The sequence below is a fragment of the Lynx rufus genome, unplaced genomic scaffold, assembly GCF_022079265.1.
Source record: "Lynx rufus isolate CCGP_SWC_20201006 ecotype Redwood Valley unplaced genomic scaffold, mLynRuf1.p SCAF_19, whole genome shotgun sequence".
NCBI lineage: Eukaryota > Metazoa > Chordata > Mammalia > Carnivora > Felidae > Lynx > Lynx rufus.
Window position 1 is genome coordinate 6,478,330 of NW_025814833.1, and position 21,553 is coordinate 6,499,882.

Consider the following 21,553-nt stretch of genomic DNA (forward strand, 5'->3'; position numbering starts at 1 on the left):
AAGATCTGTTTTCTTAGCAGCCTTCAAATATACAATACAGTATTATTAACTATAGTTACCATGCTGTACATTACACCCCCCATCACTTATTTATTTTATAACTGGAAGTTTGTATCTTTTGACCACCTTCACCCATTTTGCCCACCCTGACTCTCTGCTTCTGGCAACTACCAATCTGTTCTCTGTACCTGTCTGCTCAGTTTTAGTTTGTCTTTTTTATTTGTTTGTTTTTTATAGTGTACATATAAGTGAGATTGTAAGATACTTGTCTTTCTCCATATGATTTATTTTACTTAGTATAATTTCCTCAAAGGCCATTGATGTTGCAAATGACGTTTCCTTTTTAATGGCTGAATAATATTCCGTTGTGTGTGTGTGTGTGTGTGTGTGTGTGTGTGTGTGTGTGTATTCAATTTCCTTCATAGGATTGTTCAGGTTATCAATTTCATCTTGGGTGAGTTTTGGTAATTTGTATTTTTAGAGGAAATTTTCCATTGTATCTAAGTTGCCAAATTTATGTGTATTGAATTATTATTCCTAGTTTCTCCTTATTATTTTAATTCCTAGGGGGTCTGTAATGATAGCCCTTCCTTCCTTCCTCATGTTGGTAACTCCGGTCTTCTTCCTTTTTGTCCGTGTTATTCTTCTAGAGGTTTATCAATTGTATTGGCCTTTTCAAAGGCAAGCTTTCAGTTTCATTGATTTTTCTCTGTTGGTTTTGTATTTACTTCCATTGATTATTGCTCCAATCTTTATTGTTTCATTCCTTCTGCTTGCTTTTGGTTTATTTTGATCTTTTTTTCTGGATTTTTAAGGTGGAAGCTTGGATTACTGAGTTGTTTCTTTTTCCTAATCTACAAATTTTATAAGTATCTGACACATTTTAATCTGTTGTATTTTTATTTTTGTCCAGTTCAAATTATTTTACAATTTCCTTTGAGAATTCCTCTCTATGAATTTGCCTTTCCAGAACTTGCCATCTGTTTCATATTTTCATGAAGGTTTTTAGTGGTAACATGATACTCATTTATATTGCCTTGTTAAGGATAATCATAGCTACCATGTATTGAGTACTTTTTATGTCCTAAGCATTATGTTGATCAGTTTTACATGGTCTTATTAAATTCTCTCAACAAACTTTTGAGCTAGGTACTATGATTAGCCCGGTTTTATGATTGGGGAAACTGACACATGTATTTTAAGTCATTTGTCAGAGTCACTCAACCAGTATGTGGTAGATCTGGAATTTGAGCTTAGGTTTGTTGCCAAACCCTGAATCCTTCACCATTATACTCCATTTCCTTTCATTACTTCATTTCTTGCCTTGTCAGTAAGATTTTTTTTCTTTTTTCTTTTTTTAATGTTTATTATTTTTGAGAGACAGAGAGCATGAGCAAGCGGGGAAGAGGCAGACGGAGAGGGAGACACAGAATCTGAAGCAAGCTCCAGGCTCCGAGCTGTCAGCACAGAACCCGATGTGAGGTCCGAGCTGTCAGCACAGAACCGATGTGAGGTTCAAATTCATGAACCTCAAGATCATGGCCTGAGCCGAAGTCGAATGCTTAACCAACTGAGCCACCCAGGCGCCCCAAGATTATTTTCTTGAAGGCAGATACTATGTGTTATACTGATCTTTTCCCTACAGCCCCTGGAACAATATTAGACATAATAATGGATTGATTAATGTTTGTGGAACGAAATTTAATGACAGGAACTGACCTGGAAGAGAATTACACCCATGACATTTGCCATATTGTCCCAGTTTCTTACCAACGAAGCTAATTTAGCTCAGTGTCCTACACAAAAACAAAAAAGCTGACAAAATATTTGTGATGATAGTAATGGCCAAGACTTTGAGCTGTCAAGGAGATTTATGAGCATGACTAACTGAACAGAAGTCTGTATCCAACAGACGTCTGTTGTGCTGCTTGGTTCTGGCCTTCAGTCTGTCCTTTTGCTTTCTATGCACCTCCTTTTCATCCTTTGAATTTTTTTAACACTCCGACTCTCACTTGAGTTCCCTATTTTCTCCTTGCCTCCCTTTACATCTTGAAGCTTTAGGCAAAATTTTCATCATTTATTTACGAAATGCTTATATGAGTCTTACTATATACAATGTGCTCTTCTAAGTACTTCAACATATTAACTCCTTATGACAGTCCTACGAGGTGCGTACTTGTTGTTCCCATTGTACAGGTGAGGTAACTCCCATAGGACTTTCTAGTAGCCCATTATCCGTTTCCCATACCCAATAGAAGTGGCAGGCTGGAGGTGGATATAAAGTGAAAACAAAAGCCTTTGCCTTTCATATGGCCACTCACTTACCTGTCTGGCAGTGCTTGGAGTCTAGAGAGGGCATGACCCTCTCTCCCCTTAGGCAATCTGGAATCTTTTCCTACCTGGCCTACAGTCTGACTCTCTCTCTGCCTCCTAGCCTACAGTCTGACTGACCTTTTCCCTCTCTCTCTACAGTCTGACTGATTCACTCACACACAGACACACACACACACATACAGACACACACGGAACATGTATAATGTTCATCGTTCATATCTTGGATTTAAAGCAGTCTGCAGTGACAAAAGCAGTCTCGAAACTTGGCGAGACCCGAATGTGACCTCTTCCTCTGACTCTTGCTGTCTCTATGATTTGTGGCAAGTCATGTAGGCACTTAGTGCTTTGGTTTTCTCAGCTGTGAAGTTAAAGAAGATGATAATGATTATAATAAAAACCGATGGATAAATGAGATGATGCATCTGAGTTCTTAACCCAGCAGTTGGCACATAGAAATGCTCTGTACATGCTAGATCGTTTTGTAATTATTGATATGTAAGACCTTCCCATATATTAGAGATAATCCACTCTTTGGCATATGTGTAGCTTATAGAACTGAATTTTGGGGATCTAGAACAGGCTTGTCTTCATCTAGGAATTAAATAGTTGTTTTGAATCTCTGTTTTAAAATGTTTATTTACTTTTTAAGTAATCTCTGCACCCAACATGGGGCTTGAACTCATGACCCCAAGATCAAGAGTTGCACGCTCCACCAACTGAGACAGTCAGGTGCCCATGGTTTTGAATCTTGATGTTGGTTTTATTTTCTTTATGTTTGGCCTTCCATGGGGGCCCTTGGAATCAATTTCGTCATCCTCACGATTTCACTTCTGGTGCCCAGATACCGTTTTGGCCTTGTGTAAATGCCAGTATTCTTTTAAGGCCAGTAGCAAAGCCTGGCACCAGAGTCCAGCTTTACCTGGACTCTTAATGTGATGTTTCCCTCTCCCCTCTCCAGGGTGAATGTTTATGCTGTGGCTAAACAAGAATGTTTATGCCTGGGGCCTCCCGTAGGCAGGCCCAGAGACAGAGTTAGGCCAGGCCTGGAATGGCTATTAATGAACCCTGCCCTAAGCCCTTGAGGCCTGAGTAAGAATTCTCAGCAATCGGTTTCTCAGAGCACAGAGTGCCCCTCTCGAGTGACCCTGTTATAAAAGCATGGTCATGTGGCCAGCCCTGGGAGGCAGGAGTGACACTGCATTGGTGTACCTCCTTCCTTTTGTGGACTTAGCCAAGTCCTGTTAAACTGCAGGACCGCGAGGACTTGGCGTGGCCTCAGAGCATTCTCCCCTTGGTCACCAACCCCTCCCCCCTGCCCACCCCGAAAGCATATGGAGCCCTGGCCAGGGAATAAATAGGGTGGCTTCCCTGAAACCCAAATGGAGTTTGGAAACACAAGCCTCCCTGACTCTCCACCTGAGGTCACATTTGGCCGGGAGGAGGGGAGGGGAGCTCTGGTATCAGGCAGCAAGAGGGATCTAGGAGTTTGGGGTCTGGAGTTAGAGAAACCTGGGTTCGAATCTTGGCTCTTCTATCTTAAGTATGGTGTGAACCAGGCCACTTTGCATCTCTGAACTTGGTTTCCTCCTCACCAAATGGGAAAAGAAGGAATTGTACCTGTCTCGTAAGATTACTGTCAGAATGAAGCGAGATAATTCATGTCAGGCAGTTAAGTAGATATGCGCTGAGATTACGTTAAGTGCACGGTACCAGCATCCTCGCGGCATTGGTAACAACGAGTAACAGTAGTGAACAGACTGGGGGAAATGAAAAACCACCTTTCGGCTTCTGTGCTGTCCTCGTGGGTCTCCTTGTGATGCCTCTTAGTCTTAGGCACACATCTGTGAGCTTCGAGAGAGCGCCTGAAGTTCTTCGGGGGGGGGGCTTCAGAATATGGAGTCCTTTCCCATTCAGGGCATGGGAGAAATCCTGGTATCGTGGGGCTGCTGTGTGAGTGTGCATGTGTGTGCGTGTGTATGTGAGAGAGAGCGCGCTAGTGTCTTGAGGTCCAAAAGGCCTGTTGACTGCGTGGTGGTTGTACCTGACCCATCCAATCCACTTTCCTTCGGGAGAAGGACTGTCACTCTTGACTTCTCCTTCAGTTTTAAAGGACCATTTGCTGGGGCGCCTGGGTGGCTCAGTCAGTTAAGCATCCGACCTCAGCTCAGGTCATGATCTCGCCATCTGTGAGTTCGAGCCCCATGTCAGGCTCTGTGCTGACAGCTCAGAGCCTGGAGCCTGCTTTGGATTCTGTGTCTCCCTCTCTCTCTCTGCTCCTCCCCACTGGCACTCTGTCTCTAAAAAAATAAATAAACATTTAAGAAAAAAATGAAGGACTGTTTGCCTTGAGTGATGAAGGAAGCTGCTTAAGTCCATCTTCAGAGCCCTCACAGGCAGTTTGTTCCTGACTTGGTTGTTCTTTTTCTTAAAAATGTTTATTTTTGAGAGAGAGACAGAGCACAAGCAAGGGAGGGGCAGAGAGAGAGCAAGAGAGAGAATACCAAGCAGCATCCACACTGTCAGCACAGAGCCTGACACGGGGATCAAACCCACAAACCGTGAGATCATGACCTGAGCCGAAGTCGGACCCTCAACTGACTGAGCCACCCAGGTGCCCTCCGACTTGGTTTTTCTTGACTTATACAGGGTTTCTAGCTTGTGTTTCAACAAGTCTGGTATTCAGAAACAGTATTATTACTGATGCTGGAGACTGGTGGTTTTATTCATCTTCTTCTACCCCTACCTTTCTCTTTTTTTGTTTTGCTTTGAAGTCACAAAATCCAATCTGTAAAATCAATCAAAGAAAGCCTGGAAGCCTGCCACTTCTGCTGTCCCCACCTCTTGCAGCAGCCTGGAAGACATTTCTTTTTTTAAAAAATTGTAAAATATTTATTTATTTTTGAGAAAGAGAGAGACAGAGAGAGACAGAGTGCAAGCTGGGAAGGGGCAGAGAGAGAGGGAGACACAGAATCTGAAGCAGGCTCCAGGCTCTGAGCTGTCAGCACAGAGCCCGACGCAGGGCTCAAACTCACAGACTGTGAGATCATGACCTGAGCTAAAGTCGGATGGTTACCCAAGTGAGCCACCCAGGTGCCTCCACTTTGTTAAAAAAAAAATTTAACGTTTATTTTTGAGAGACAGAGAGAGAGAGAGAGAGAGAGAGATAGAAAGTCAGCTGGGGAGGGGCAGAGATTGAGAATCCAAAGTGCCCTGAAGACATGTCTAAGAAAGTGGCAGAACACAGTTGACAGAACACTGCGTTCGGCTTGCCACATTAACCAGCCTTTTTATACCTGGGCTGCTGTTTGGGGGAAAAGGATCGGACATAGCTGTGTAAATAAACAAGCACGTTACAAGAAACAGTGTCTCCTCCACTGCGGTAACAGGGCAGTTGCTTAGTATAACCCCTCTTTTTGACAGTTGCCTGAGCTGCGGTGGCTGAAGCTGTTGATTGGGACCGATTGGAGGCTTAGGGAGCACAGAGCTCATTGTGGAATGAAGTGGTGTAGCTAAAGCGCATTGAGGGGGCATTTGGGGGAGTTTGAGGCAGTGGTCAGAACATTTCATTCGTGCAAGACGTGCCGCTTTCAATTTATTACGCGTGTGCGCCAACACCGGTGCCATTTTACACAGAGAGTCGCTTGTTGACATGCTCTCCCACATGGCAGGGCGTAACTTGACACATTTTTGCCCGCCTTTGCAACAGAGTCCGAGTGTGACCTGGACTTTTGTCTGTTTTTTCTCTCCAGGCTCCAGATGCACATGTTGAATGGAGCGCTTCTGGCCCTGCTGTTTCCTGTGGTAAATACCCGGCTGGTAAGTTGCCCCTTCTAGAAACACACCAGCAATGTACAGAGTAGTCTTTGCTCGCTCTTTCACTATCCAGTGCTTGCCCCCATGCTTAGCTCAGTGTGCCCGTGTGAGTGTTAAAATATCTATATATTTAATATTGAGGTTTGACATAACGCTATTTGGATGCAGCGGAGCTTGGTAGGTAAGGGTGGGAGTATTTGATGGAACTCTAGGCCTGCATTAAGAGTTTAGGATAGACTGAAAAAGCCTACAGGAGCTCTTGGAGAGCATTGCTGGAGAGAAGGGGGGCTGGGAGACTCACTTTATTAGAGGTTTCCAGGTGTTCTGAGGGGCTCTCGTTTGGACTCAGCCACATTGGCCCAGAATAATCTGATGGGGAGCCTCAAGGCCTGTCCGCTGTGTCAAGAGGCCCGTTGGGAAAGAATTAGATTCTTTCCCGCATTCACCCAAACCTGCAGGGCAGTCTGGGCCACCACCCCCACCACCTGCAGTGGTTAGCAAGTAGAATCCCGCTGTAGCGGGGGCGGGTGGGGGGGGTTGATAAATGGGCATAGAGAGAAACAGGAGCTATAAGGCTGGGGTGGCAGGGCCCTGTCCTCAGACTCCCTCATGTGGGACTGTGGAGGGATTTGCCGCACATGTTAGAAAGCACAGGAAGACAAATCACCTGTAAAATCCTTGCTCCTGCTTTCTGTTTTCATGACTTACTTAAGTTTGCATCATGCATTAAGATCGCAGTGTAAATCTCACAATGCTAATCCTTCCTCTTTGGATAGCATTTTATAGTTTACAGAGTCTTTTCAACATAACAGTTACGGGAGGTAGATAAAGGCAAGTATTATGGCCTCTTGTTACAGAGGAAGAAACTGACATTCATGGAGTCACACAAGTTCTAAGTGGCAGAGTTGGGAATGGAGAAGCCTCTAGATCCTATCAGCACAGCTAACCTTCACTCTCTCCAAGGATGTTTTCACACCCTCCTCACAAATACTCACGTATACCCTTACGACTGCTGTATGTTTCTAGGTGCATATTGTACATCAATAGAAATTAAAAGAAAAAGCATTCATCTAAAGCAGTGATCTTTTTTTTTTTTTTTAAATTTTTTTTTTTCAACGTTTATTTATTTTTGGGACAGAGAGAGACAGAGCATGAACGGGGGGGGGGGGCAGAGAGAGAGGGAGACACAGAATCGGAAACAGGCTCCAGGCTCTGAGCCATCAGCCCAGAGCCTGACGCGGGGCTCGAACTCACGGACCGCGAGGTCGTGACCTGGCTGAAGTCGGACGCTTAACCGACTGCGCCACCCAGGCGCCCCAAAAGCAGTGATCTTGAACCCAGGCTCAACGTTTTGCTCCAGGCTCACCCAGGGGTCCTTAAGCAAACAAACAAACAAATGAACAGCAGCAGCAACAAAAACAAACAAAACCATTGATGCCTTGGAGCATCTGAGTTCTTGATCTGTGACACACCCTGGGTATAGTGTTTTTAAAAAGTGTTCCTAACATGGAGCTGTGGTTGAGGACCACTGATTTTGTGCAGTAGCTCTGAAACTGAATGTCCACAGCAGTCAGCCTGAGGAAATGACTAAAAAGTGAGGCTTGCCAGACCTCACCTTTGGCAGGTCTGATTACAAGGATCGGGGATGATGCCAGGAAACAAGCGTTTGTAATAAGCCCCCAAGGAATGTCGGTTGCCGGGGTCCTCCGACCACCCTTGGAGAATCAGCATCCTAGGTGATCGTAATTCCCAGTAACTCCAAACGCGGAAATCCAAGTGTGGTCTGAGGACCAGCCTCACGTGGGTGCTCCCTCTCAGAAATGCAGAATTTTATTTAATTTATTATTTTATTTTTATTTTTTTCAATTTTTATTTTATTTTTTATTTAAATCCAAGTTAGTTAACATATAGTGTAATAATGATTTCAGGAATAGGGTTTAGCGATTCATCACTTTATTATAACACGCAGTGCTCATCCCAACAAGTGCCGTCCTGAGGTCCCATCACCCATTTAGTCCATCCCCCCACCCAACACCCCTCCAGCAACCCTCAGTTTGTTCTCTGTATTTAGAAGTCTCTTATGGTTTATCTCCCTGGTTTCTTTAAACGTCTTTTAAAATTTATTTATTTATTTATTTATTTATTTACATTTTTTGATGTTTACTTGTTTTTGAGAGAGACAGAATGCAAGCTGGGGAGGGGCAGAGAGAAGGAGACACAGGATCTGAAGCAGGCTCCAGACTCTGAGCTGTCAGCACAGAGCCCAGTTCGGGGCTTGAACCTACAGACTGTGAGATCATGACCTGAGCCGAAGTCGAATGCTTAACCCACTGAGCTACCCACGTGCCCCTGTTTTTATTTATTTTTGAGAGAGAGAGAGAGAGAGAGAGATACAGAGCATGAGTGGGGGACGGGCAGAGAGAGAGGGAGACACAGCATCTGAAACGGGCTCTAGGCTCTGACCTGTCAGCACAGAGCCCGACATGGAGCTCGAACTCACGACCCATGATATCATGACCTGAGCTGAAGTCGGATGCTTAACCAACTGAGCCACCCAGGCAGCGCTCCCTCTTTGTATTTATCTTATTTTTGCTTCCTTTCTCCCATGTTCATCGGTTTTATTTCTTAAATTCCACATATGAGTGAAATCATATGGTATTTGTCTTTCTCTGACTGACTTATTTAACTTAGCATAATACATTCTAATTCTATCCATATTGTTGCAGATGGCAAGATTACATGCTTTTTGGTGGCTGAGTAATATTCCTGTGTGTGTGTGTGTGTGTGTGTGTGTGTGTGTGTGTGTGTGTAGTGCTGCTATAAACATTGGGGTAGAAATGCAGAATTTTAGGCCCCTACCTCAGAACTACTACATCAGAATCTGCATTTTAATGCGTGGCTTACAGGGCTTCCCAGCTTTCTTCCACAGAGCCCAAAGCATCTCGTAGATAGACCAGAGGAGCTCCTGAAGGGGGAAGTGCCAGGGTGGGAGAAGGGCAGGCAGTATTGTGTCTGCCACGGTAGGCTGGCCACACACAGCTCAGTGTTCGTTCCCCTGTGAGCTGCGTTCAGCAGGCCCGGGCTGCTGACGTAGGTACCTTTGCTCTCTCTTCCGCATTCCCCACAATGTACGACTTGCCCGACTTCACCTGAGTCCTTCACCAGAACGCCTGCCTTGGTCTCAGAGCTGTAGGGGCTCTGAAGAACGGTGCCCAAGAACGGTACAAAACAAACAAATTGTGCGCCCAGGGATGTGGAGCCACGCTGCGGAGGCAGAGAAGTGGCTCCAGTGCTCTCTTATCCCATTTGTCCGCTCACCCTGTCACTGTTTTCTCAGATTGAGAGGTCAGGCAGATAAAAAGCTGCTTTACTTCTTCCTTTTCAGCAGTTCTGGCAGATTCCAGGAAGGGGCAGCGCACCAGAAAATACCACCTCCACCCCAGGCTCACACAGTCAGTGATCCTGAGTTCAAGGGCTTCTAGCCCACAGCTCGGCCAGTCTCTGCCATCCGTTGAGGTGCATATGGTTCCTCTACACAGGTTGCCTTCATCTCTCTTCCTAGTGGGACCTTTCCCACAAGGAAAGCCAAATAGTCGTCTTGCGGGACCACTAAGCATAAACAGACGTGATGATTCCCATTGTGCGAGCTTGAAATTAAAGGCCCCCAAAAGCCCATTCAGGTACCTGGAGTCAGAAAGGCGGTGGTGAAGTTTTCATTCAGCCGGTATTGTTATACCACAGCTGCATTCTTCACCAGGTCAGCTGACACTTCTGGAGCGCTTACTGTGCACCCAGTACTGTTCCAAGTGCTCTGCATGGGCTAACGTATTTGATCCTCACAATAAACTTCTGAGGCAAGGCACTGTTCATAATCCCCCAGATCAAGATGCCAGCGGCATTGGTTTTCTCTGAAGCCTCTCTCCTTGGCTTGCATATGGCCGCCATCTTGATGTCTTTTCACATGGTCTTTTCTCCGTGCACGCACATCCGTGGTGCCTCTCTGTGTGTCCAAATCTCCTCTTCCTGTAGGGACATCTGTCAGATTGGATTAGGGGCCACCTAATGGCCTCCTTTTAACTTAATCACCACTTTATTGGAGGCATTTCCAAATGTAGTGACATTCTGAGATTAGGCCTTGAACATATGAATTTTGGTGGGGACACAATTCAGCCCTTAACAGCTTTACTACTCTGTACAGAAAACACTATTTCTCTTTCATCCCCTCTTTTCCTCCTTTCCTTCCTTCCTTCTTTCTCTTTCTCTCTCTCCCCTTCTTCCCCTTTCTCATGGCAGATTTGCTATTACAGTTGTTACAGCACCTAATGCTTTACAAATACATATCGGGCTATAGCCAACCAGCTCATCAAGAATGTTCAGGTAACTTTCCTTAACATTGAAGCTTCTTTGATGAGCTCTCTCTTAATGAGCGATTCTAATCACTCTGGTAAATAATCTTGGTGCTGCTCTTTTTCTAAAATGAAGCTGAGAAGAGCTCACAGTCGTGGCTTCATTTGCTTGTGTTTTTGCAACTGGCTTTGCCTTGGTTTTCTTGGATAGTTGGGACCCCTCCTGGGCTACTTCTGGCCTTCAGGACTTTTTGCTTTGCGATCCCTTAGTTGAATACAGATTGAGTTAAAATAAGACGCAGGAAGATTGGCAACTCTTTAAGCCTGATAATCCGGTTAGGTAAGAACCCAGCTTTTGACTTCTGTTTCCGTCTTTCTTCTTTTTTATATAATCTTCAAAGTTTATTTATTTATTTATTTAGAGAGAGACAGAGACAGCGCAAGTGGGGGAGGGGTAGAGAGAGAGGGAAAGAGAATTCCAAGCAGGCTCCATGCTGCCAGTGCAGAGTCCTAAGCAGGGCTTGGACCCACAAAGCTGTGAGATCATGACCTGAGCTAAAATCGAGTCAGATACTTAACTGACTGAGGCACCCCAAAAGGATTTCTTCTTCTTCTCCTCCTTCTCCTTCTCCTCCTCCTCATCACCCAAGCATCCCAAAAGGATATCTCCTTCTCCTTCTTTATTTTTTTTAGTAGGCTTCAGGCCCAATGTGGGGTTTGAACTCACGACCCCAAGACCAAGACTAACATGCTGTACTGAGCCAGCCAGGCACCCCTCTTTTGCTCTTTGTTCTTGACCCTTTACCATTTTAATCTTTGTTGTTGTTGTTGTTGTTGTTGTTGTTGTTCATAAGCAGTAATCTAAAGGCAAGGAAAAGAAAATGAGTGAGTGTGTGTGCCAGTAACAGAGTCTTATATATGTTCATATATATAAAGAGAGAGAACAAGGGAGTTCCAGGAAGTTGCCACAGTCAGCTAAAGCTGACTGGTCATCAGTGAATTTTCATTTGCTGTACTCTGTCCTGTGACTTCCTGGCACCAGTATATGCAGACTAGCTAGAGAATGCCTGGGTCCCAATTTCTCCTGGTTCTCCAGCTTAGAAGCTGACACCTTAGAGGAAGGACCATATATTCCAGTGGCTCATATTATAAGGAAGAGCTCTTTACTGCCAGGATTCTGGAGATTGTCTTTTTCTGGCTTCAGGTGAAATATTAAGTGCTATTTCTCTTCTTGAAGGGAAGGAGGAAAAATTCATCATAGAACTATTGATTATTAGATTAGCAGGGAGCTGAAAGCTTGTCTGGTCTCATCTTATGTATCCTTAGAAGGATAAATGCCTTGCCCAGGAAGCTAAGGTGGGTGGCCCCTAAAATCCAGGTCTCCTGACTCAGACTTCAGAGCTGTTTTCCTATTCTATGATGGGAGTTCAGGGCATGTTTGAAAGCTGATGAGCCCGGATGCTGGAGATGCTTCTTAGTTCTGTCCATCTGAAAGAGTTGGGCCACAGGTTTCTCTGAGAAGCTGAAGAAGACTATAGACCCTCTTCCTAGATAAATGCACAAACACAATTGGGCAGATAATTTCAAGAGACTCTCCTCTCCTGTCTCCCGCCAACCCCTAGCCCATCCGTGGATCCCAGGTTGAGATCACTTCCCACCCAAGCTGGCTATACTCCATGGCTCAAAGAATAGATGTGTTGCCTAGTTAATGAGCTCCTTGTGATAGCTAGTGGCTTTTGGGCTAGTGGTGATGCTGGATTCCTTATCTGTGCCTGTGACTTAGCAAAACATACCCATTCCAAGCTAAAACACCTTCTGGAAAGTGAAAGCCGGGAGGTAGGAGCTCAGTAGGGTACCAATGGAACCTGGTTACATACTAGGTTCTCATTTCCATCTCTTACCTTGCATTGTTGTTGATCTAGTCATCACAATGAGGCACTGAGCGTGAGCTACATCTCTAGTCCTGTGCCTTTTGTCCTCAGATGCCCAGGAGAGGGCATCTGAATGTAGAGTGTTCTGAGCAAGGGAGAGTGGAAGCGGAAAACAAACATAAGACACCATATCTGCCCCCTTCCCAGACTGAAGACTCTGGCCTGGCCCGTTTGTTTTTTTTGTTTTGTTTTTTTTTTTACAGCCATCTGTCTTCTACTGGAATAATAATAAGGATGGTAATGATTCTTTTCATCAAGTTCCTTTCTTCTTCAAGGCCCAAAGCCTCAAGTAGAATTATCTCATTATCAAAATTGTCCATTATTATGTATCCTTGTTGATCTCTCTTCTTGCTCTTTTTTCCCCCTCCTTTCCCATCCCCCTGCCTTTTGTCTGCTTCCTGTTTTGTGAGAGATGGTTCTCTCAAATGTCCCTCACTCTGAGACTGAGTGGAAGAGGCTAGTAATGATTTTTTCATTACTGGGGCGGCTCCCTGGCATCCACAATCATTATCTTCATGTTCTCGAGACGCAGGCTTGTCGCTGGTACACCTTGTCCCCGTGTGTGCTGCTTGGGAAACTTCGCTTTCCCCCCGGGCAAATGGGGTTGAGAATCTTACTCTTTGCTAACTGGCATGTTGGAATGTGCTAATTGACCTAGAAAAGTTACTTCAGTGCCTGGCAAATTGAGCCGTTTAAGAAAGTTATAGTTTGGATCTTGGACCTGAACTAGGGACAGAATGTCCCTTTGCTTTCCTGAGAGCACTTAAAAGATAAAAAGCTTGGTTTTAGAAGAGACCTTTGCGTTTTGAAGAATTGATTTGGTCAAAATTTTGCCTCAGCCTTCTACAAAGGCCAGTGTGTTTCTGATGAGATGAAACCAAATTCTAGGGACTATTCTAGAATATGTCTAATAGCTGCCTTTATTTTAAGATTCATCTTTTTTTTAAGTTTATTAATTTATTTTTTGAGAGAGAGAGAGAGCGAGAGCGAGCAGGGGAGGGGCAGAGAGAGAGAGAGAGAGAGAGAGAGAGAGAGAGAATCCCAAGCAGGTTCCACACTAACTGCACGGAGCCCGATGCAGGGCTCAAACTCACAAACTGTGAGATAGTGACCTGAGCCGAAGTCAAGGGTCAGATGCTTAACCGACTGAGTCACCCAGGCACCCCAAGATTAATCTTTGAGAGCCTTCCATCCTCCATGAATCTAGCCCAATCACACAGTCCAGATTTTCATTGAGCAATTTTTGGTATTACGTATTGTGCAAGATGCTGCAGGGAATGTGGAAAGAGCCAAGGGTGTGTTCCTGGCTCTCAAGGAACTTGGCAGTTTAATTAGAAAGATGAGGCATAAATTATGGCAGTACTAAGACTGAAATCATGAAAAATATGTATCACAAGGCAGTCCGGGCTGAATTGCTAAATTGCAATTGCTCTGAGTTCTAAGATGGGAAGAGGATTAATATTAGCATTGATCAGGCACCTGCTGTATGTCAGGTAATTTACATATGTTACTATTTAACTCACACAAGAACCCCATTTTACCTGTGAAGAAATTGGGGTTCAGAGAGGTTTAAATGGCTTGCCCAGAGTTATGCAGTTCCTAATATGCTACAGCTGAATGCACTGCCTCTTGGAGAGATCAGTGGGTTAAGTGGTCCAAAAAGGCTTCTCAGAGAAATAAAGCCCAAAGTGAGCCTTGGGAGATGAATGGAATATGCATGCAATCACAGAAGAGCAAAGCAGTTCAACTAAGGGAATGCCATGGCTGGGCATGGAGGTAGGAAACTGCACACTTGTCATTGAGATTCTGAAGAACAGGATGAAGAATCATGAATTCTGGTTGTATATGTGGACATTGCATACCACTAGAAGATATCCATGATGCTGCTTCTGTTCCATCTTTTCACCCTTACCGTGTTTAGATTCTGGTGTATTTCTTCTCTTTTCCACCTCTACTAAGAATTCCTTACAGGCAGATGGGACTTTGCAACCAGAAAAGCTCTTTCACAGGTATCTCACCCTAATGTATTAAGAATATGGATGTAGGGAGCAAAGCTATGGATGTGGGCTCATATCCTGGCTGTGCTACTCCCGTGTGTGTGTGTGTGTGTGTGTGTGTGTGTGTGAAAGAGAGAGGGAGAGAGGGAAGGAAGCTGGCCAAGTTACTTCTGTGGACCACAGTTCTCCTCATCTATAAAATGGAGGTGACAGTCATGCTAACCTCCTAAATTTATCCTAAAGATTAAGTAGTTAACATGTGTGAAGTGTGTAGCACAGCACCTGGCAAACAGGACACCCTCAGTCAGTGTTAGCTGTTAATTATTAGTCTTGGGTCCTCACAAAAGTCCTTTGAGGTGGTATTATAATAAACATTTTGCAGATTGAGCCATCCAAAGTTTAAGTAACTTGTATAGGGATGCATAGACTGAGCTGGCCTGAGAACTTTGGTCTTTCTGATACAAAGCTTATGGGTGTCCTCTTCTTTCTTTCCTAATTATGTAGACTGATTTTCAAGTATTAAGCCAAATCAACTCTTTGTGGTAAATTTTATACAGTACCCACTAGAGATTTGAGGGATGGATTATACCTTTAGGATTTAAAAAAAAATGTTTGTTTATTATTTTTGAGAGAGAGAGAGAGCATGTGTAATGGGGGAGGGGCAGAGAGAGAGGGACAGAGGATCTGAAGCAGGCTCTGCTCTGACAGCAGTGATCCCCATGTGGGGCTCGAACTCAAGAATCACGCCATCATGACCTAAGCCAAAGATGGATGCTCAAGTGAGCCACCCAGGCGCCTCTGGGATTATTATTTTATTTTATTTTTTTAATAAAAATCAGATATGCTCTGTTGAAAAACCAATCAGGAATATAAAGAGAAAGCTAATCATTTTACCCACCAGCTTTCAATCCTATTCCGCTCACCCCCCCAGGGGTAAGTTGTGTTAAAGGCTTGTGTATCTTTCCACAGTTTTCTTCTGCTCATAAATGCAGAGCAAGATTTCCCTATTTCTAGGGTTGTTGGTTTGTGTGGGTTTTGATTTCCTACACAATTGGCATTACACTAAACATTGCTCCAGTGAATTTCCTTTAACGTAACAGATAATCCGTAATCTGTGCAGCTAATGGATGTAACTCATTCTTTTGTAACGGCTGCTTAGCACACCATAGTTCGGTTGGACTGTATATTCAGCCAGTTTTCTAGGTTCCCAGCACTATATCATAACTAGTCTCTGTGGGCAAGGATAGTGTCTCTTGTGACGTCTGTCCCCCATAGGACCATGCACCTAGCATATGGTAAGTAGCCACAGATAGAATAAATGAACTAGTCCACAAACCTAAACCTCTGTCTTGTCCAGGGAAATCCCAGGGATCCCTCTCACACATGTCCTGAGATCTTGGGAGTGAAGACAGAGGGATGATAGATGATATTTTTTGCAGGTGAACTATTTTTTTTTAAACCACTTGAAATAATGATATCTTCCTGATCACAACAAAAGATATACGCACTGTCAAAAATTTGTGAAATACAGCAGAGTATAAATGAAAAAGAAAAATCATTACCAGTGCAAAGGTGGTTATTTTTCACTACATTTTAAAAGAAACTGCAACAAAAAGCATGAGGCGTTTGTGCCTTCGTCTTTACAAATGTATGAATGTTTTATTTATATAAGTAATATCCGTTCATAATGGAAGAAAATAGAGAATATAGAAAAAGACCAGAATAAAACACATCATTTCAGTAGTAACAACTGTTAACATTGTTTGCTGCATATTCTCGAAGTCTTTTGTCTCTGCATAGATGGTAAGAGTTAGTCTGGTGTGGGGGTCAAAAGTGCCGACCCTGGAGCCATCCTGTCTGTGGTTTTGTGCCTGGCTCCTCTGTCTTTACCTGTGTGACCTTGCAAAAGGTAACTAACTTCTGTGAACTCATTTTCTGAGCTATGAAATGCTGCCCAGGTGAATGGAGATCACGGGTGGTAAGCACTTGGCACTAAGCACCGTTCCTGATACTACCTTAGACATGGAGGGGTGTTCCTACTGGCATGTGCTTTTTTTTGATGTTTGTCTTCAGAACTTTGGCTCCATCTCCTTAAGCTGTTGGGTGATGGTGAAGTAAAGGGGGGGGCTTTGTTTTTGTATTAGCCGTGCTGAGCAAGATTAAAATTCCCTGGCAGGCTTCCTTTTCTGCACTAACAGTACCTTTGTTTTTTGCATTTGTTTCCAAGACAGCCTGTTTGATTAGCTATTGGCCAGCTCTCTCTCCTGCATTCTGCCAGGTGAATTAGGCTCACTCTTGGTTTCTCTTCCCATTTGAATAAAATGTCCAGACTCTTTGGTTAGCCAGTGAGGCCTGAGCCCTTCAGCCCATGGAGTGAATGGCAGCAGTGAGTGAGTACCAGGGAGTAGCCTCTAGAGTTTGCCAGTCCTTTGCCTTTGTTTTGTTTTCCTAGAATGAGATTAGAAGGGCCTGCCTCCAGCGATTGTACCCAGTGCTTCTCATTCAGCCTTGAGCCACTAACCCCACGCAATATTTCTTTATGCAATATGGAGCCTTATCCAGGGGGCGATTTCACTCTCTCCAGTCTGTGGACCAGTTGCTCTTAACCCTGGCTGCACAACTAGAATCGCCAGGGCTGATTTCGAAACATAACCATTTTCAGAAAGCACCCCAGTTAATTCCACTGTGCGGCCAGAGAAGCTGTGCAGCCTGCTCGAAACAGGTAATGTCACTTGATCGACCACCAGCTTCGTCCTTTGGCAGATGGGATTAGGAATATCTGTTCTCTCCACCTCACAGAGACTTAGGAAGAACAGATAGTGGATAGCAAAAGCTAACAAAGAGATAGCAAAGAACTTTGAAAAGTTACAAGCACTACACAAATGAGCCTTGTTCTCTCTCTCCCTTGCTCACAAGACAAGACTTATGTTTGAGAGCTTCAGTTTATAAGGAATTCTAAACAGAATTTGGGCCTGGGTGGTAAATTAGTGAAAGTAAATAAGCATTGTTTATATAGGCTTCTTTGGCCTTGAAGTCACTGCCTTTGACAATAAAGATGTCTCCCTACTTTCTGGTGCAGAGGAAGTACCTTTCACATGGAAAATGCATTCCCTGCATTCTACAGACCAGAGACAGGGAGTCAGAGTTATCTTGCACTGGCTGCTTCTTAAGTAACTTTAATTTGAAATAATCATTATGGCACCATGGCATATCTTGGGGCAGCCTGCCGTGGGCCCCCAGCGTCTATTTTCCCATCACCAGGCCCTTGCCACCGGTAATCGACCTTCTTTATGGATTTGCCTATTCTGGACCTTACATCTAAATAGAATCTTATAACATGTGGCCTTTTCTGAATGACTTCTTTCACTCTACATAGAGTTTCAAATTCGTCCGTGTTGCGGCATGTAGTAAGTCTTCATCCTTTTTTACGGGTGGATAATATTCCTTTGTGTAATATGCCACATTTTGTTTATCCATTTATTCTTTGATGGACATTTGGGTTGTTTCCACCGTTGGACCATTATGAATAATGCCACTATGAAAAATGACATTCTTATAAAAGTATCTGTTTGAGTGTCAGCTTTGGGGTAGATACCTAGAAGTGGATTTGCTGGATCATATGGTAACTCTATTTTTAACCTTTTGAGGAACTGCCAGATTGTTCTCCAAAGTGGCTGTACAGTTTTATATTCCTTTCAGTAGTGTACAAGGGTTCCAGTTTCTCTGGATTCTGATCAGCACTTTTTACTGTTGGACATTTTTTTATTATCCCCATCCTAGTGAGTGTGAAGTGATGTCTCACTGTGGGTTTGATTTGCATTTCCCTGATGCTGAATGATGTTGAACACCTTTTTGGGTACTTTTTGGCCATTTGTATATCTTCTCTGGGGAAATGCCTTTGCAAATTTCCATTTTTGGGGGGTGGTTTGTATTTATTGTTCAGTTGTGACCGTTCTTGTGTATTCTGGGTACTAGACTTTTATCAGATGTGTGATTTGAAATATGTTCTCCTATTCCGTAGATTGTCTTTGCATTTTATTTGTGGTATCCTTTCAAGCACAAAATCATTGAACTCTGATGAAGTCTAATCTCTAATTTTTCTCTGGTTGCTTATGATTTTGGTATCACATCTAAGAAACTACGGCTAATCCGCTGCCATGAAATTTTATGACAGTTTTCGTAGAAGAGTTTCATGGCACTAGCTCTTACATTCAGGTCTGTGATCCATTTCAAGTTAATTTTTATAATGTAATGTGTAGAAGGGGTCCAAATTCATTCTTTTGCATATGAGTAGCCAGTTGTCCCAGCACCATTTGTTGAAAAGACTCTTTCCTGTTGAAATGTCTTGGATCCTTTGTCAAAACTCAGTGAAACAATAAAAGTAAGGGTTTATTTCTGGGCCATCAGTTCTAGTCTGTTGATGTATATGTCTCTCCTTATGGCAGCACCACACTGTCTTGATTCTTGTTGCTTTGTACAAAGCTTTGAAACCAGGAAGTATGGATCCTCCAGAGTTGTTCTTCTTTTTCAAGGTTGTTTTGGCCATTCTGGAGCCCTGCATTTCCATATGAATTCCAGGATCATCTTGTCAATTTCTGCAGAGCAGTCCGGTGAGATTTTGATAGGGGTAGCATTGAATGTAGATCAGTTCGAAGAATATTGCTGTCTTAACGATATGAAGCCCTCCAATCCATGAACACGGGATGTGTTTATCTATGTATTTAGGTCTTCTCTAATTCTTTGCAGTGATGTTTTATAGTTTTTGGAGTGTAGGTTTTGCACTTCCTTTGTTATAGTTATCCCTATGTACTTTATTCTTTGTGGTGGTATTGCAAATGGAATCGTCAGTTTCATTTTCAGATTTCTCATTGCTACTCTAGAAGTACAGTTCGTTTTTTCTATATTGATCTTATATCCTGCAACCTTTCAGAACTCATTTATCACTACTAATGTGTGTGTGTGTGTGTGTGTGTGTGTGTGTATTTTTCAAGTTTTGTTTTTTGTTTTTTTTTTTTTATAGATCATGTCATTCACAAATAGAAATAGTTTTACTTCTTTCCCATCGGGGTGCCTTGTATTTTTTTTTCTTGCCCAGTTTCCCTGGCTACAACCTCTAGTACAGTGTTGAATAGCAGTGGCAAGAGTGGACATCCTTGTCTTAGGGGGAAAGCGCCAGTCTCTCATCATTATGATTTTAGTTGTGGGATTTTCACAGGTGCCCTTATCAGGTTGAAGAGGCACCTCCAGTACCCTTTAATAAATGTTTATTTATTTACCCTTGAGGAACCAAGGGTAGTAGAATGTTACCTAATGTGGAGTTAAGTTAGTTAGTCATTCAAGGTTGGGAATTGGCTTAGGGTGCGAGAATGTCCTTTCTTCCTGAGGGGGGAGGCATGGTGATACTTCAGGGGCTGAGAATCATCTACATTCAAATTAAAATATAGAATCTCAAACATATTTAAAAGAACAGTTAAAGCTAATAGAGTTTCCATGAACTCACAGTGATACTATGTTGCCATGAGGCAATTAAGAATTAAAGGCAAATAAAATGATACTTCAGTGCTGGCATAGAGTAGGAGCTCCATAAATGGTTACTAGATAGTTCATATGCTTAGGATAGGTATGTTAGTTGGTTCAGACTGCCGTAAAGCAATACCATAGACTAGGTGGCTTATGTAGCAGAAATGTATTTCCCAACAGTTTTGGAGGCTAGAAGTCAGAGATCAATGTGCCAGTGTAGTCCATTCTGGTGAGATCTCTCTTTATTTGTAGGTAGCCACCTTCTTTCTGTGTCCTCCTAGGGCAGGCAGAGAGCCCTCAAAATCTTTGGTATTTCTTCTTATAAGGACACTAATCCCGGGGTGCCTGGGCCGTTCAGTGGGTTAAGTGTCCGACTCTTGATTTCAGTGCAGGTCATGATCTCATGGTTCGTGAGTTTGAGCCCCACATCAGGCTCTGCTGATAGCATGGAGCCTGCTTGGGATTCTGTCTCCTTCTCTCCCTGCTCCTCCCCCACTTGCTCTCTATATCTTTCTCAAAATAAATAAAAAAAAGAAATTTTTAAAAAAAGGACACTAATCCCTTTGTGATGGTCCCACCCTCAGGACCTCATCTAAATCTAATCATCTTCCAAAGCGCCCCCCCCCAGATGTCATCACACTGGGGGTTAGGGCTTCAACATGTGAGTTTTTGGGAGATACCAACATGTATTCCGTAACAGGTGGTTAGACCACTGTACACACCAGGTGTGGCCAAATTCGAAACTTTAGGAGTCATGATAACAAAGATAGGGAATGGCAGGCACAATCAGATATTCACAATAGCTACCATGCCTTGAGAGCCTACATATGTGCCTGGAACTATGCTAGATTCATTAATTCCCTCATCTCATTCCACCCAGCAGCCCTGAAATGTAGATGATCAATCTCATTTATACAGAGGAGCAAATTGAGATGTGTGGGGCAGGAAGAGTTTTCCTCTGCCCTTCAAGACTCTTCTAGCTGGACCAAGAATTAAATTGCCCTGAGCCAGATTAACAGGAGAAAATCAAACAAAGCTTAATAACGTGTATAGCTCCTGTAGACATGGGAGATACCCAGGAAGACTGAAAAGCTCCCTGAAGTGGCCGGCACCTTAAATACCATCTCCGGCTTCAGGCAACAGGTAACTTTGGGGGCAGGGAGTCAGTTATGGGAGGTTATTAAGGGAAAGCACAGTAAACAAAGGTAAAATGGTACTGCAGATGTGAGTTGTTCCTTTTTCCCCTGATGAGCACGTTCAGAAATTTAGAGTCATTCCCCCCCCCTTCTCGGTGGTGAGGAAGACGCCCTTACAACTGGAGATTTCCCTTATAAACGTAAATATCTCTTACAAAGGGTAACTTACTCCATTTTCAGAGTTGAGGTGAGTCTGTGGTTTCTTCAAATAAACCAGCTTGGAATCACCAATTTGCCAAAGAGGCGTATCTTGGGGTGGCAAAATTTGCTCCCTTACGGAAGCAAAGAGATGAAGCAACCCACCTAAAGGCACTGAGCTCATGAGTGGCAATATTGCAAACTAGAACCCACGTTTCTGTTTCCAAAGCCCATTGGCTTTCCACTATACCACTCCACCGTCCTCACTGTATCCCCCA

General features: G+C 43.6%; 1 protein-coding gene across 6 annotated transcripts in view; it reads left to right on the forward strand.

The window, feature by feature from the left end:
* The window catches only part of TMEM164 (transmembrane protein 164), a 167,299-nt gene that overhangs the window by 91,939 nt on the left and 53,807 nt on the right, over nucleotides 1–21,553 (forward strand). For all 6 annotated transcript variants that reach the window (XM_047081842.1, XM_047081846.1, XM_047081841.1 and 3 more), the window contains one exon: nucleotides 6,084–6,150. In XM_047081842.1, the coding sequence (XP_046937798.1) occupies nucleotides 6,084–6,150 (67 nt within the window). The remainder of the gene's footprint in view (nucleotides 1–6,083; nucleotides 6,151–21,553) is intronic.